Consider the following 13,754-nt stretch of genomic DNA (forward strand, 5'->3'; position numbering starts at 1 on the left):
AAGAAGCCGCCATGAGGGAGAAGAAGGAGAAGCGAGGCTGCGGTGGCCGCGTCCTGTACAGCGCCGCCGCCGCCATTTTGTCCGCCCTGGAGCGGCGCGAGGGCTCCCTGAAGAGCCTGGTCTACGGGAGCGGCTTCCCCAACGTCCGCCTGCTGTACGCCTTGGTCTCGGAGACGCTGCGCTACGGTCCGGTGCTGGAGAAGCTCATGGCCGCCTCTGGGCTGCTCCAGGCCGAGAAGAAGAAGGAGCGGCGCCTCTCTCCAGCGCTGGCCCGCGTCTTGGTTTACGAGCTTCTCTTCGGGAAGGGCCTCCGAGGCGGAGCGGGCTCCCTGCTCCACAAGCACCGCGCCCGCCTCCAGGCCGAGCTGGCCCGCCTCAAGGTCCAGAAGAAGGTGAGCAACAACCAGGACCTCTTGGCAGCAGCGGCTCCTGCGAACCTCCTTTTGCCTCGCTACGCACGTGTGAATGCCCTCAAGACACGTGTCGAGGACGCTGTGGACTACTTCAAGCGCCAGGGCAACGCTTACCAAGGGAAAGGGGACGCCAAGGCCTTGGCGGAGGGGAAGAGGTTCCTCCTGGACCCCTTCTTCCCCGATTTGCTGGCCTTCCCTCCGCAGACAGACCTCCATTTGGACCAGCTCTACCAAGCCGGGCACCTCATCCTCCAAGACAAGGCCAGCTGCCTCCCGGCCTTCCTCCTCGACCCTCCGCCGGGGTCCCACGTCATCGACGCCTGCGCGGCCCCCGGAAACAAGACCAGCCACTTGGCCGCCATCATGAAGAACAAGGGCCGCCTCTTCGCCTTCGACCGCGACGCCAAGCGCCTGGCCACCCTCAGCACCATGTTGGTCCGGGCCGGGGTCGCCTGCCACGAGTTGGCGCACCTTGACTTCCTGACGACGGACCCCTGCGACGCCAAATACAACCGCGTCCAGTACATCCTTCTGGATCCTTCCTGCAGCGGCTCCGGCATGGCAGGGCGGCAGCCGTTTGAGGAGGACGAAGCGGAGACGACGGCGCAAGACGCTCTCTCTGCGCGATTGCAGGCTCTGTCCGGTTTCCAGCGGAAGATGCTTCTCCACGCCTTGAAGTTCCCTGCCTTGCGCCGCTTGGTCTACTCCACCTGCTCCGTCCACCAAGAGGAGAACGAAGAGGTGGTGAGGGACGTCCTGGAGCAGCGGGGAAAGGACTTCCAGCTGGTGGACGCCCTCCCTTCGTGGTCCCCTCGCGGCGTAGATGTTTTCCCAGGCGCCAAGTGCTGCCTCAGAGCGTCGCCGAAAGAAACACTGACAAACGGGTTCTTCGTGGCGGTGCTAGAAAGGCGGCACGTGGGAGACAAGGAGAGCGTCCCGCCATTGCTACCCGAGGGTGGCAGTGAAGGAGGAACAAGCAACCCTAATCCTGATGGCAAGAAGAAGAGGAGGAGGAAGAAACAGAGGCTCCATTGAGCAAGCAACATCTCTCCAAGGCAATGCTGCTGCTGCTGCAGCATGGATGAACTACTGTGCACCTGAGGAAGTAGATAGAAGTCTACAATAACATCTCGCCAAGGTGATGCGACTGCTGCAGTGTGGATGAACTACTATGCATCTGAGGAAATAGACTGAAGTCTACGAAAGCTCATGTTGTCAAGTTTCTTTCAGTTAGCCTCAAAGGTGTTACGAACTGATTCTGTAGACTAACACAGCTATGTCTTTGAATACCGCTATTCCCATCATCCTTTCCAATGAGCCATATTGGCTTGGGCTGGTAGCAACTGAGGTCCAGGAATGTCTGGAGGGCCTTGGGTTTCCTATCAGGTTCAACTATCACAGAAAGGCCTTGGGCCTAGGCTGCTTGTGCATTGCAGTTTGGCACTGCTTTAACAGCCATGGCTCACACACAGAATCAAGACTAGCTTCCTTCCTATCCCAATATTTACTTCCTCTCTAGGGACAGAGGAATACAAGTGATTTATTTGTTAAAGTCACCATTTAAGGCCTTAGACATGTAGGCCTATCCGCTGGTGAAGCCCATCATGGTGACCCATGTGGTACTTCCAAATAGTTATGTTCAAAGGCAGCCTGGTGCCTTCTAGATCTTTTGAACTACAACTTGCAGAACCCCTCACCATTTGCCATGCTGGACTGCAGCTCCTATCATGCATCATCATTGGCTGTACAGGCTAGGGCTGGTAACAACAGCTCCCCATAACAGTTAAACTCAGTTGGATTTTTGACAGATGCCTGTGGGTTTTCTGTCATATGCTAAAGATAATAATTACAGGGTTATTATAATAAAATGCTCTGGTAATGCAGTTTTCCTCAACTGCCAGGTATACTTTGGACTGAAGCTCCCATAATCCCTTACCATAGTTTACTATTACCAAAGATTAATAGCCTAGATTTTTCTTCTTGTGAGAAACCTCCAGTATGCCATGTATGTTTTTTGCTACCAGCAAGGCTTTTGTGAATGCCCCCTTTTAAACTTCTAATTTTGTGGTTGGGATTTCTGTATTTTACACTGCTGTGGTATTTTTGTGTACTACATGTATAAAGTGTACAAATAAAAATTAAGGACACGTGGGGATAAGTGTGGCATGTGATGGAATAACCTACACCAGTGTTGCAGATACTAAACCAAAATCAAAATGCCACTGTACTGTGATCCTCCTTCTGTAAAAAGAAGAGGAACTTTGCAAAGGATGTACAGTTATGGCAGCTAAGCCAGTCAGCATAGTTATGTGCTTGATTTGTTCTGGTTTCATCAAGCAAAGAGCTAGGTATAATGCTGAAACCCTGGCTATAAACAGCTCAAACACTTACACATAACCAACATGAGGGCTAGAAACTTGCTTTGAGCTCTTACAAACATTCAGAAGGGATGATGTAGCACTGGATTTCCTCTATGAGCAGAATGCTGACTGCATCCCTGGATGTCCTCCATTGAACAGGGCTGGACTGTGTGGCCTACCATCCACTCCAGCTTTGTTTTATAAACTGCTAGTGCCTCTTAGATAGATAGATAGATATAGATAAACAACTAACATTGAGAGACAGAATAAAGGTTTACTGAGCCAAGTCCCTCTTGGTTTTCCTCACCAGTCACCAGTGAAGAACTATGATCCAGGAAGAGGAATAAAGCAGTGGTTGCTATGCATCTTTTGTTCTGTTGCTCATTTAAGTAATGTAACTGGGATGAATGTTCTAGTTAAGTGGTTCCCAAACTTTTAGTCCTCTAGATGGTTGGGACTTCAATTCCCAGAATTCCTGACTCTTGGCCAAGCTGGCTGGAGCTTCTGGGAGTTGAAGTCCAAAACATTTGGAGCACCAACATTTGGGAACCACTATTCTAGTTGCTGAACCAAGCAAATGGTGAATTACGGTCTAAAGACGTCTGGAGGGCTAGTGTTGCCCAGCTCTTATCTGGAGCTAGTTAATAGAGCACCCTGTCTACAAATCCTACTGCATCCTATGGCCAGGCTCTGATGTGTTAGCTTATAGGGGACTTTTATAGTGAAGATCCTGCCTTTTAAGAGCATGGGGAACTCACAAATATGAAGCATCTGCAGACCTTATTTTTAAGCCCCTAGCAAATTGGCTAGGGCTTTACTTTTGCCATTTGGAAGACGTTGCTTTCAAAGTTGGATTGCCAGAGTAAGATGATTAATGTTTGTTTTCTGATGTTCAGTGTTTTAAAAAGGCATCTAATTGTGCTTGCCCTCTGGCTGTCCACATTAAAAGGCTGGAACAAGACATTCTTACCAAAAGGATGTGTGTCAAAGTCACAGTGACGGCTAAGAAAAACAGAGCCCTTGTTTAAATTATGAAAGGGATTGTTTAGGAAGCAACAGGAAGACGCTGCCTTTACTTGTGTTCTGTACAAACTTACGGTGTCAACTTTTTGCTCAGCTCCCATTTCTCTTGTGCAGGACATTCACAAAGCTACACCCTTTTGCAGATAAAAAATCTATACTATTCAGAAAGCTAGGAAAATCTGCTATCTAGTGCCTGCTTTGTCTGTGGATTAGCTGCTTCCTGAAACTAAACCTAACACACTTTGTTCACTAGCCTGCTTTGTTAATTAATCCATTTATAGCTTCAGCAAAACATTAAGATGGCTAGTGACAAATAAATGAGAAACATTAAGCAAACCTATTGTTTGCATCTAATGATTAAAATAATTTATAAGGATTGTTATTTTTTCCCCAACACAATAGGGGTAATCAATTAATCCTGAACAAATTGATTTCAAGCTGCATGTCTAAGCCTGCATGGCATAGTGGTTTGAGAGTTGGACTACGACTCTGGAGACCAGGGTTTGAATCTCCACTGGGCCATGGAAATCCACTAGATGACCTTTGACAAGTAACAGTCTTTCAGCTTCGGGAAGGCAATGGTAAACCTCCTCTGAATAAATCTTGCCAAGAAAACGTCATGCTAGGTTCGCCTTAAGATCACCATAAGTTGGAAAATGACTTGAAGGCACATGGTAACAACTGTGTAGGTCTGACACTGATTTCAACTCAGCAAGTACTTCTGATAGTATACCATTTCCTTCTTATTTCCTATGCCACCTTCCTTCTCTCTAGGGTGCTCCCTGCCAAAGCCTATGGCTGGCCACCAGCATCTCTGGACCTTTGCTTCCTTGCCCTCTTGCTCAGTCTTTCTGCGTGTTAAGTAAGCCTTGTTGCAAGATTTATTATGTTTTTCCAGTACAAAAGTAGTTTCAGAGCCCAGCTCAAGGAGGGTGGTCAAAGAGCACCGTTTATAAAACAGCTACATATTTTGCAAAGACACCCAGAAGCTCTCTAGAACAAGATCTTCTTGTGCTATGACACGGCAAGACAACTTGAGCAGCCAAATGCAAGCCCATAAAGCCCATAGTCTCCATTCTTTCCTCTTGTAAGCAAGTCACAACATCAGGTTCAGGAAAAGAAAACATCTTTAATAGCTTACTAAGTGGCACAGATGGTACGGCATTTTGATCCACAACTGGTTTTATTCTTCACACACAATGAAAACACTGCACTGTGGAGCTCAGGGAGAGAGCAGTTGGGACTGTGCTTAGCACTGCAGCTACATGGTGGGACACTATTACTGGGCGGTATGTGTTCTTTGCAAATGCATCCAGAGTTGTATCCACAGGGGATGGAAAACAAAGTGACTCCCACATCTAGGGACACAGAAAGCTGCCTGATACCAAGTCAGACTATTTGTCCATCTGGCCCAGTAAAGCGTTCCAAAGTCTAGGCAGAAATCATTCCCATCACCTCTTACCCGAGCCTTTTTGCCAGAGATGTCAGGGACTGAACCTGGGAACAGACATGAATCAGCAATGATTTCTAAATTAGTGGCCCTTGACAGGTTTAGGGATTTTAACTTCCCCAGAGCAACAGCCAACAGGGCTAAAATTCAGGGATTCTGAGAGCTGACTTTCCAAATGTCAGAAGACCAAAGTCTGAGAATCACTATTTTACACCAGTGAACTATGGTTTCTTCCTTACAACTGAGCTACCTAGATGAACGCAAAGACACACAAATGCTGGAAGCTTTTTCTGTGTGGGGAAAAGCGAGCAGGTTGGGTAAAGGAAGGAGGGCTATTTTTATGAGGGTCTAAAGTCATTTATAGCAGCAGTAGAAGTAGATTGTCAACATATTAAGATACAAAACAGACTCCACTGTAAACATTGTCACTGACTGGGGGTGCTGCAGAGGGAGGATGGATACCTGGATGATATATCTGTGAAGGCAGAATCATGGCTGGTTTAACATGATTTCTTTAAAGATGGCAGAGCAATATGTACAGTTGGAATTCAACTTCTTGCAACGCTTTGCCATTTGGGATCCTGTCTCTACGACGATGATAATGGCTTTGCTTTTAAAATTAGGAGCTGACTAATAACATGGGATTTTTGCATACATGCCATGTGCACACATGCCACTCCAGCTGCCCCATCTCTTTCTCTCACACATGCACATGCAGACAAGTGTGCAAATCACTTTGGGCTGTTAAGATATTGTTTGGCCTTCTCTCCAAGGCTGCCTCTCTGCAGTCGCTGCATTTCCTCTGATGGTAGCAAGGAGGCATTTTAAAGAACTTTCCATGCATGGCAACCTCTGAGTTTGCCACGTGAGGTAGGTCAACCCCATTTCTCATAGAGGGGATGCAGGCACAGCATGGTTAAGTGACTTGGCCAAGATTACACAGCAAGTCAGCGGCGGAGACAGAAACTTCCAACCATCAATTTACGCAAGTGTTTTGTTTTCATTAGGGAGGGGGTGGGATTTTTATAGCGCAAAAAAAGAATGTGATATGTAGCCAGTGATTAGTGTTTGTGTCTTCAGAGAATGGATTCATCCTAATCGGTTTCCAGATCAATGTCTCAAAGACAACCATTAGTTTATGCTTGCAGGTGGATCCTTGCCCATCTTTCCTGAGTGTACCACGCTACAAGCCACCCACACTGAATGTCTTAAGGATCTAGGAGAGACCACTGCAAAACTGCTCCTGTTTACACACAGCAAAACAGCTGTTCATCAAGGAAGCATTCATGGGGTATGAACAATGGAGGATGACCCCAAGGTATCCCTGCAAAGAGGGATGTTTGCCTCGGGAAGATAAACTAGAATAAAACATGTCTTCAATTATCAATGCACAATGGCTATGGCTGAAAATGTTTCATGCCCAAACCTAGTAGGGCTTAAGTCAGCTGGTTATCTGGTATAGCTATCTAAAGTCACGGTAGCTACGGTACCAAAAGTCACTTGTTAATCACAGGTGTTCATTTGCTGGTTTTAAAAAAAATTCAATCTCTATGGACACACAAGAATAAAATTACAGGTGACGAAGTGTCTGTGACATCCTCTGGTTACCTGATAGTGCCCCACAGCTGTCCATACAAAGGGAAAGTCAAGTGCATAGTAAGGTCCATCAGAATAGATTCCCTTAGTTGAGGAAATCTCTTGGGCCTTCTCAGTTAATGCTCTTGCACTGTCAAATTCTCCAGTTTGTCCTTAATCTCCCTTGGGGCTTTGTTGGAATAATCCCGCTCTCCAAAGATAGTGCTTCCAATTCTAACATTTGTGGATCCAACTTCAATCTGTATAGGAGGAAAAGCAAAAGGCAGATATGGGAACTGTTATCTTCAAGTTAGTGCAGTGCTCCCAACCAATATTTTACTTTGGCCAATAAAAACTGGGGCAGTTCATCGGATTACTCTATTCACATGCCAGGGACTTCGGTCTGAAAGACCTCAATTATCACCTGTGTTAAATGGAATAGCATCAGACTTCCTCAAAGGATTCTCCCCTGCATCTGTGGACTACATATACAGCACTTGTAGAAACTGCCTGATCAAACTGTGCATTCGTTCATAGAAGTTGAATAAATGTTTATTGTCAGCCCTCTAGTGGCTGTGAAGTAATCTTTTTGAAAAGCAACAAGCCTTGCCTGAAAACCTGGACTCCAGAAAAAGACAAAATGTCACGAGAAAAGATAAGATCTCTATCATTAGAGGTCTAAGATATTTAGGAGAGGCCCTCCTCTATATGTGAGGGCAAAGGAAGGATACAAACAATGAAAAGAAGGGAGAAGAGGTAGATCTTCAAGTAAATTTTAAAGGATAATGGCAGCAAGGGTGGAACATGTGCATGTATGCAAACACACAGAAAACAAAAGTGCCTATGTAAAGTAGGGAAGATGCAAAAATTTGCCCAAACAAAAGATCTATGCATCTAGATCAAGGGTGGGTAACTAGCTAGCAAAACCAACAGAAGGCCCAACGGTGAATGTTGCTGAGAGACAGAACATCTGAAGGGTCACAGTGACCCAGGCCTGATTTTTATGCTGTTTTAAGCAGGGAGGGCAAAAAGAAATAGAAAGGAAAAAAGCTGCTGTAATAAGCAGTGCCAAAAAGCAAAGCCAACTTACTGCATGCTGGAAGTCTGTGGACATTCCCATGCTCAGCTCAACATTTTCAGTGGGGATGTTGAGCTTGTCACACACCTCCTGACGCAACGCTATCAACATCTGGAAAGAGAGAGACAAAAAAAATACAGCTGAATTCTGTTCCCTTTTTATTTAAAAGGCAAACTTTAGCTAGAATAATCCCTATCCTTTTTGCCACATCCTAAAAGCAGACATACCTGGAAGTCAGGGTTGGGCCCCTTGCTAAGGTCATGCCCAAAGCTGCCAATTGTCATCAAGCCCACAAATTCCAGGCTGGGACACTTCTGGAGGATGTGTGCCACAGTTGTCACTGTTTCCCCTGGTGGCAGTCCATGCTTACCTTTCAAAGAGAAGCTTATTAGTTTATTTATTCCATGTTTATAATGGCTTACTATGAGGGCTTCCATTTATCCCTATCTCTACCCAATGTAAGGACCTCCTCCTGTCCCATCACTATGGCATCAAACGTGAGGACCTTCTAGACACCCTTGTGGCTCCTGTGCAAGCCTTCCTTCCTTGTTTAATTTTTGGACCCAAATACCCCACAATTCCCTGGGGTGGGAGGGAAATGTTGCCCCACTTTTAGGCCCAGGAGAGGCCATTTTTTTCTGGGTCACTGCCTTTTGGAGTAAAAATACATTTCCTAAGTCTAAAACTGCCTGCACCCATAAAAAGAGGTGCATATGTGCACATGTGAATAACATGGAGTTTACTTACTGTCTTCCCCACTAGTGTTTATTTGTACCATGATTTTTAGCTTCTCCAAAGATCCCTTCTTCTGCCAAGAAGCATTCACTCTGTCTGCCAGTTTTAGGGAATCCACTGTTTCCAGCATAAACAGGTTTGGTACCCCTAAAAACACATGAAAACAGGATCTTAACAATGGTAAGTCTTCACATGAATCTGGCCCGCCCACAACTGTGAAGAGGGCACTTGCCTAGGGGCTACACTAATATGGGCTAATTCAACAAACTACAAATCCCAGGATTCCATAGCATTGAACCATGGCATTCAAAGCGGTGTCAAAATACATTAATTCTGCAGTGCAGATGCAGCCTGAATCTAGAACTAAACTACAGCATGCAAAGAATGCACTCTATCACTGAGCTAAAATTAAATTGCATTTCCTAGTAGTCAAGTACCCCCTTTGCCATATTAATAGGTCAGATAACCCACTCACAACAAAGAACTTCTTACATTGGTGAAGGGAGACAGCTGGCAATTTGTAGTTGTTTAAAGGAACAGTCTTGCCTATGGGCAACAGACTGATCTACAAGACTTTTTGACCCTTATAAGAGTCAAATGCATCTCACTGGCATTTTGTGTTTTATGCTGGGCAACAAAACTTGATTCAAAACATCACAATTTGCATGTGCCAGAGCTACTCCTTCTAGGCAGTTACACAAACAGTTTATGGGCTGTCCCTTCCAATCAGCAGCAAATCAGTTACAGTTACCTATCAGTTTGTTGACATTGTTTTTCTGCAGATGGCCTATGAAATGCCATTTAATGTCCGGGCATGAAGAGAGAATCTGAAGAAAGGAATAAAGAGTGAATCAATTTTGGGATCTGATGCAATTCAGACTGCATTTTCACATGAAAGATTATTTTACTTAGGTATCTGCATTGAGGTTTTTTAAAATACACAGTTGGCACAAAATGTGCAACTACAACAAAACATGCAGCTGGAAAACTGAGGGGGAAACTAGACACAATAAGGTCTTATTAAGCCAGGGGTAGGCAATCTTTTTGAGCCGGGGGCCGGGTTGCTGTCCCTCAGACAACTGGGGGGCCGAAGCCAAAAAATAAATAATTAAATAATTTGTTAAAAAATTTAAATATATAAATAAACCAGGACAAATGTAGGACAAAATTTTCAAATGGAAGACACTTTTTTTAAAAAATGGAGGACACGCGAAAAAATTTGCTGATTTTTTAAAAAATGTTAATATAAATGCATGTTTCTGAGGCTTCTATAGACAATTGCCCCCCAAAGGCCGCGGTGGCAATCGGTGGCAGGACTGGGCTGGGGCCGGTCCCAAGGCCTCGCCGGGCCGCATCCGGCCCGCGGGCCGCCGGTTGTCTACCCCTGTATTAAGCATTTAACTGACAGTGTTCATCAGCAGTCTTGGTGAAAACAGAGGCAGTCCAGTTTTGGAGAAGTACAAATCGGGGGCAATTAGCTTACAGTTGTAAACTGCTATGAGACTGCTTAGTGTGGTATGAAGCAGTATAGAAATGAAGCTGCTATTGCTATAACCAAACAACCCTAAGGCAGGCATGAATCTCACCTGGGGCTCCTCATCCATACATATGTACCATGTTTATTAATAGCTGGCTGCTGGGACAAATTCCATAACTAAGCCCAACAAGTCTGAAAAAATATTTCACAATGTTTTTAATAACTTGATTTGATAATTTTAAAAGCTGAAATCCAGGCGTACTTACTCTTGAGTCTGATGCCTTTTCTAGTAATTCTTGGACCTACGGAAAATTAAGACATAGGATTTAACTTTTGCTAAGATGTTGTTTACCTGCTTTGATTGAGGCCCATTGCAACTTATGGGTCAGAGTACATGAAAAGTATCCTGTTTAACATTAATTGACTAATTCCTGGTAAGTGGTTATGCAAGAGTTCGCTAAATGTTAGGAGCGAACTCAGCCCACACTTCTTTCTCACCATGAAGTCTAAAATGAAGAAGGAAAGGCAGAATACTCACATAGTTTTCTCCGAAACTGCGTTGCCCATGATTGTAGGCTTCAATGACCATTTCAGCAGGTTTCGTTTTACTGACAGCTACAAGTCGCGGCTGAATGGCAGGCAAGCTCTGCATTGGCAAAGAAGGAAAGAAGAGTAAGTGGAAGGGTTCACACATGCATTGAAAACTGGCGCACAGAAAAAGACTTCACGTTGCTTGGATTTCCACCCCAAATCCAGATCACTGAATGAAGATGTTAAGTTCACATGTGTGAGAATGGTCCTCTCTAAATTAAATGGATGTGGCACAACATTTGACAGTATTGATGCACAACTGATACTCAGGACAAGAGGACTGAATATGGAGAATCAGAAAGGTTTCCCATTGGCAAGAAGGTCAAACAATGCTGCGTTTTATCATCCTATCAGTTTAATTTATATGTAGAACATATCATCTAGAAAGTGGGGTTAGATTAAGAGGAAGGAGACGTGAAACTGGAGGAAGGAACGTCAACGATTTATCGACAATGTAAAATATACAGATGATACTGTCAGCAACCAATAACAGACTTGAAACGACTCTTGAGGAAAGTCAACAAAGGAAGTGCAAAAGCCGGGTTGCAGTTCGACATGGAGAAAGCAAAAATGGATGAAGAAGACTCCCAAATAATCAGAGATGTCTAAGCTCAGTCATAAACCAGGATGCAGAGTACAGCCAAAATATCAGAGAAAAGATAAATCCTTGGAAAGGCAGCTATGAAACAGAATTGTAGATTTGGAAGAGACCGCAAGGGCCATGCATCCAACCCCCTTCTGCCATGCAGGAACTCTCTGTCAAAGCAACCTCAACAGATGGCCATCCAGCCTCTGTTTAAAGACCTCCAAAGAAGGAGACTCCAACACTCTCTGAAGGAATGTCTTTCACTGTCCAACAGCCCTTTCTGTCAAGAAGTTCCTCCTAATATTGAATTGGAATCTCTTTTGCATCCACTGCTCTGGGTCCTAGTCTCTGGAGCATCAGAAAACAAGCTTGCTCCCTCCTCAATATGACATCCCTTCAAATATTTAAACAGGGCTATCATATCACCTCTTAACCTTCTCTTCTCCAGGCTAAACATCCCCAGCTCCCTGAGTCCTTCCTCATAGGGCTTCATGGTTTCCAGACCCTTCACCATTTTAGTCGCCCTCCTTTGGACACATGGCTCCAGTTTCTCAATGTCCTTTTTGAATTGTGGTGCCCAGAACTGGACACAGTATTCCAGGTGGGGCCTGACCAAAGCAGAATATAGTGGCACTATTACTTCCCTGGATCTCCAGACACTATACTTCCATTGACACAGCCTAGAATCGCATTGGCCTTTTTTGCTGCCGTATCACACTGTCGACTCAAATTCAACTTGTGCTCTCCTTGGGCTCCCAGATCCCTTTCACACGGATAAGTCTTCCCAGAATCCCCTAGCACTGAGGCAGGGCTAGTTAAACCGGTGTCAAACTGGATTATTTCTGCAGTGTGCTTTTGGACCTAAGCGACACAGATGTGGGCGAACAAGAAAGGAGGCAGGCTGCGAATTCCCAACTCACAGCTTTTAAAATACAATATACACATTATGCTATAGAATTCAATGGATAAATAAACATAACAACAACAACAAACAAACAACAACCATCACAACAACCCAGGTCTGAAATCCACCCTTTAAAGCCTGCAATATAAAGGATGTTTGGCAAGATTAGGGGGTTTAATAATAATAGTAGTAGTAATAATAATAACAACAACAACATATTTGTACCCCGCCTTTCCCCGAAGGGATCAAGGCGGATTACAAAGCCGCAGTTCTCCCTTCGCCTTCCCTGAGGCTGAGAGAGTGTGCCAAACCCTTCCCAGCCCTGGGAGCCCACCCTCCGGGGCCTAAGGCCTACCTGGGGCCTCCTGGCGGCCGCCTGCTGGAGCTGCTCCCTCACCGCCCTCAGCGCCGGTCCCAGGCCTTCGCCGGCAGCCATCCCGGCTCTCCTCCACATCCCCAGCCAGGCCGCCTCCAATCACGGCCCCGGCCTCTTTTCTCTCACGTTCTCTCTCCCAGCTTCCGCCACACACGGAGCTGCTCCCCGGGCAGCCAATCGCCGCTAGCAAAGGAGCTCTTCCCTCCAATGAGAAAGCGGAACAAAGCAAGGAGGCGGGGTTAAGCCGCCACTTTGGGGTCCGCCCGCCCGCCATCTTGGGGAGGTCCGGACTGAACCCTCGAAGGCGCATGCGCAGAAAGGCAAACAAGCCCACTACAGAAGTTGATCCATTCTGGCTTGAACTGCTAAGGATTATGGGAAGTGTAGTTTTGTTAGGGCACCACCAGAGCTGCCCTTTAACACAGACACAGGTCCAAAACACACTGCAGGAAGAATCTAATTTTGAGACTGCTTTAATTGCCCTGGCTCAGTGCTAGGGAATCCTGGGAGTTGTAGTTTTCAGAGCTCTGTGACAGAGAAGGCTAAATGCCTCACAAAACTAGTTTCCAGGATTCCCTAGCACTGAGCCAGGGCTGTTAAAGTGGTCTCAAACTGGATTATTTCAGTGTGTTTTGGACCTGTCTTTCCTAAATACAACTACATAAGATGTACTTTAGTTGTAATGGCAGTAGCATTCATATCCTCAGATCCTTTTGGAGGGTTAGACTCCAAATGCATTCACTCTTGGAATATAGGATGGTTTCCTATAAAGAAGTACGACAGGTTTTCAACAGGATCTATACATCCAAACTGTTAATTAACTCAGTAAATCTTTCCATAGCAGCCTCTTCCAATTTAAGGTCCTCCAATATTGTTACCACTATTCCTATAATCCCCAGTCAAACACAGCCAATGGCCAAGAATGATAGGAATGCAGCCCCAAACTCCTAGGGACCCAAAGGTCAGGCAAGAGCGCAGAATGCGCCAATGGTATCATAATGCACCCTTCCTTTGTAGCACCAACAAAATACTTGCAATGGTAGAATAAACACTTTGGATGTTCAAAGTTCAATTTACCCTTATTTCCACTTTACAAGGTCTCTTACAACAAAGCTGTGTTGATATGGATTGATGCAGGGCCTGCACTTATGGACTCTCTTTGGGGGTATGACTACTGGGACAAACA

General features: G+C 45.4%; 2 protein-coding genes across 2 annotated transcripts; one reads left to right on the top strand and one right to left on the bottom strand.

The window, feature by feature from the left end:
- On the top strand, window positions 1-2,558 carry LOC149306817 (28S rRNA (cytosine-C(5))-methyltransferase-like). Its single transcript, XM_089538598.1, has one exon. It carries the CDS (start codon window positions 12-14, stop codon window positions 1,446-1,448), a length of 1,437 nt encoding a protein of 478 aa, XP_089394724.1. The 5' UTR covers window positions 1-11; the 3' UTR covers window positions 1,449-2,558.
- A 2,347-nt stretch (window positions 2,559-4,905) lies between these two features.
- Window positions 4,906-12,832, bottom strand: PLPBP (pyridoxal phosphate binding protein). Its single transcript, XM_089537951.1, has 8 exons — window positions 12,548-12,832; window positions 10,650-10,757; window positions 10,378-10,413; window positions 9,386-9,461; window positions 8,647-8,781; window positions 8,127-8,269; window positions 7,912-8,010; window positions 4,906-7,081 (listed from the first exon to the last, which is right to left on the bottom strand). The coding sequence occupies exons 1-8, from the start codon at window positions 12,644-12,646 to the stop codon at window positions 6,959-6,961; spliced, it is 819 nt and encodes a 272-aa protein (XP_089394077.1). The 5' UTR covers window positions 12,647-12,832; the 3' UTR covers window positions 4,906-6,958.
- Window positions 12,833-13,754: the final 922 nt, after the last annotated feature.

This window comes from Sceloporus occidentalis, unplaced genomic scaffold, assembly GCF_023333645.1.
Source record: "Sceloporus occidentalis isolate IW3139 unplaced genomic scaffold, rSceOcc1.0.p SCAF_9, whole genome shotgun sequence".
In the NCBI taxonomy this organism is placed as follows: Eukaryota; Metazoa; Chordata; class Lepidosauria; order Squamata; family Phrynosomatidae; genus Sceloporus; species Sceloporus occidentalis.

Bases quoted from the DNA above. Each gene is read 5' to 3' on its own strand.
- PLPBP (XM_089537951.1), bottom strand. From the start codon at position 12,646: ATGTGGAGGAGAGCCGGGATGGCTGCCGGCGAAGGCCTGGGACCGGCG. The intron at 10,758-12,547 runs GTAGGCCTTAGG...TTGCCAATGCAG, and splicing joins CGGCCGCCAGGAGGCCCCAG to AGCTTGCCTGCCATTCAGCC. The intron at 7,082-7,911 runs GTAAGTTGGCTT...CCTCCTATACAG, and splicing joins CCACAGACTTCCAGCATGCA to ATTGAAGTTGGATCCACAAA.
- LOC149306817 (XM_089538598.1), top strand. From the start codon at position 12: ATGAGGGAGAAGAAGGAGAAGCGAGGCTGCGGTGGCCGCGTCCTGTAC.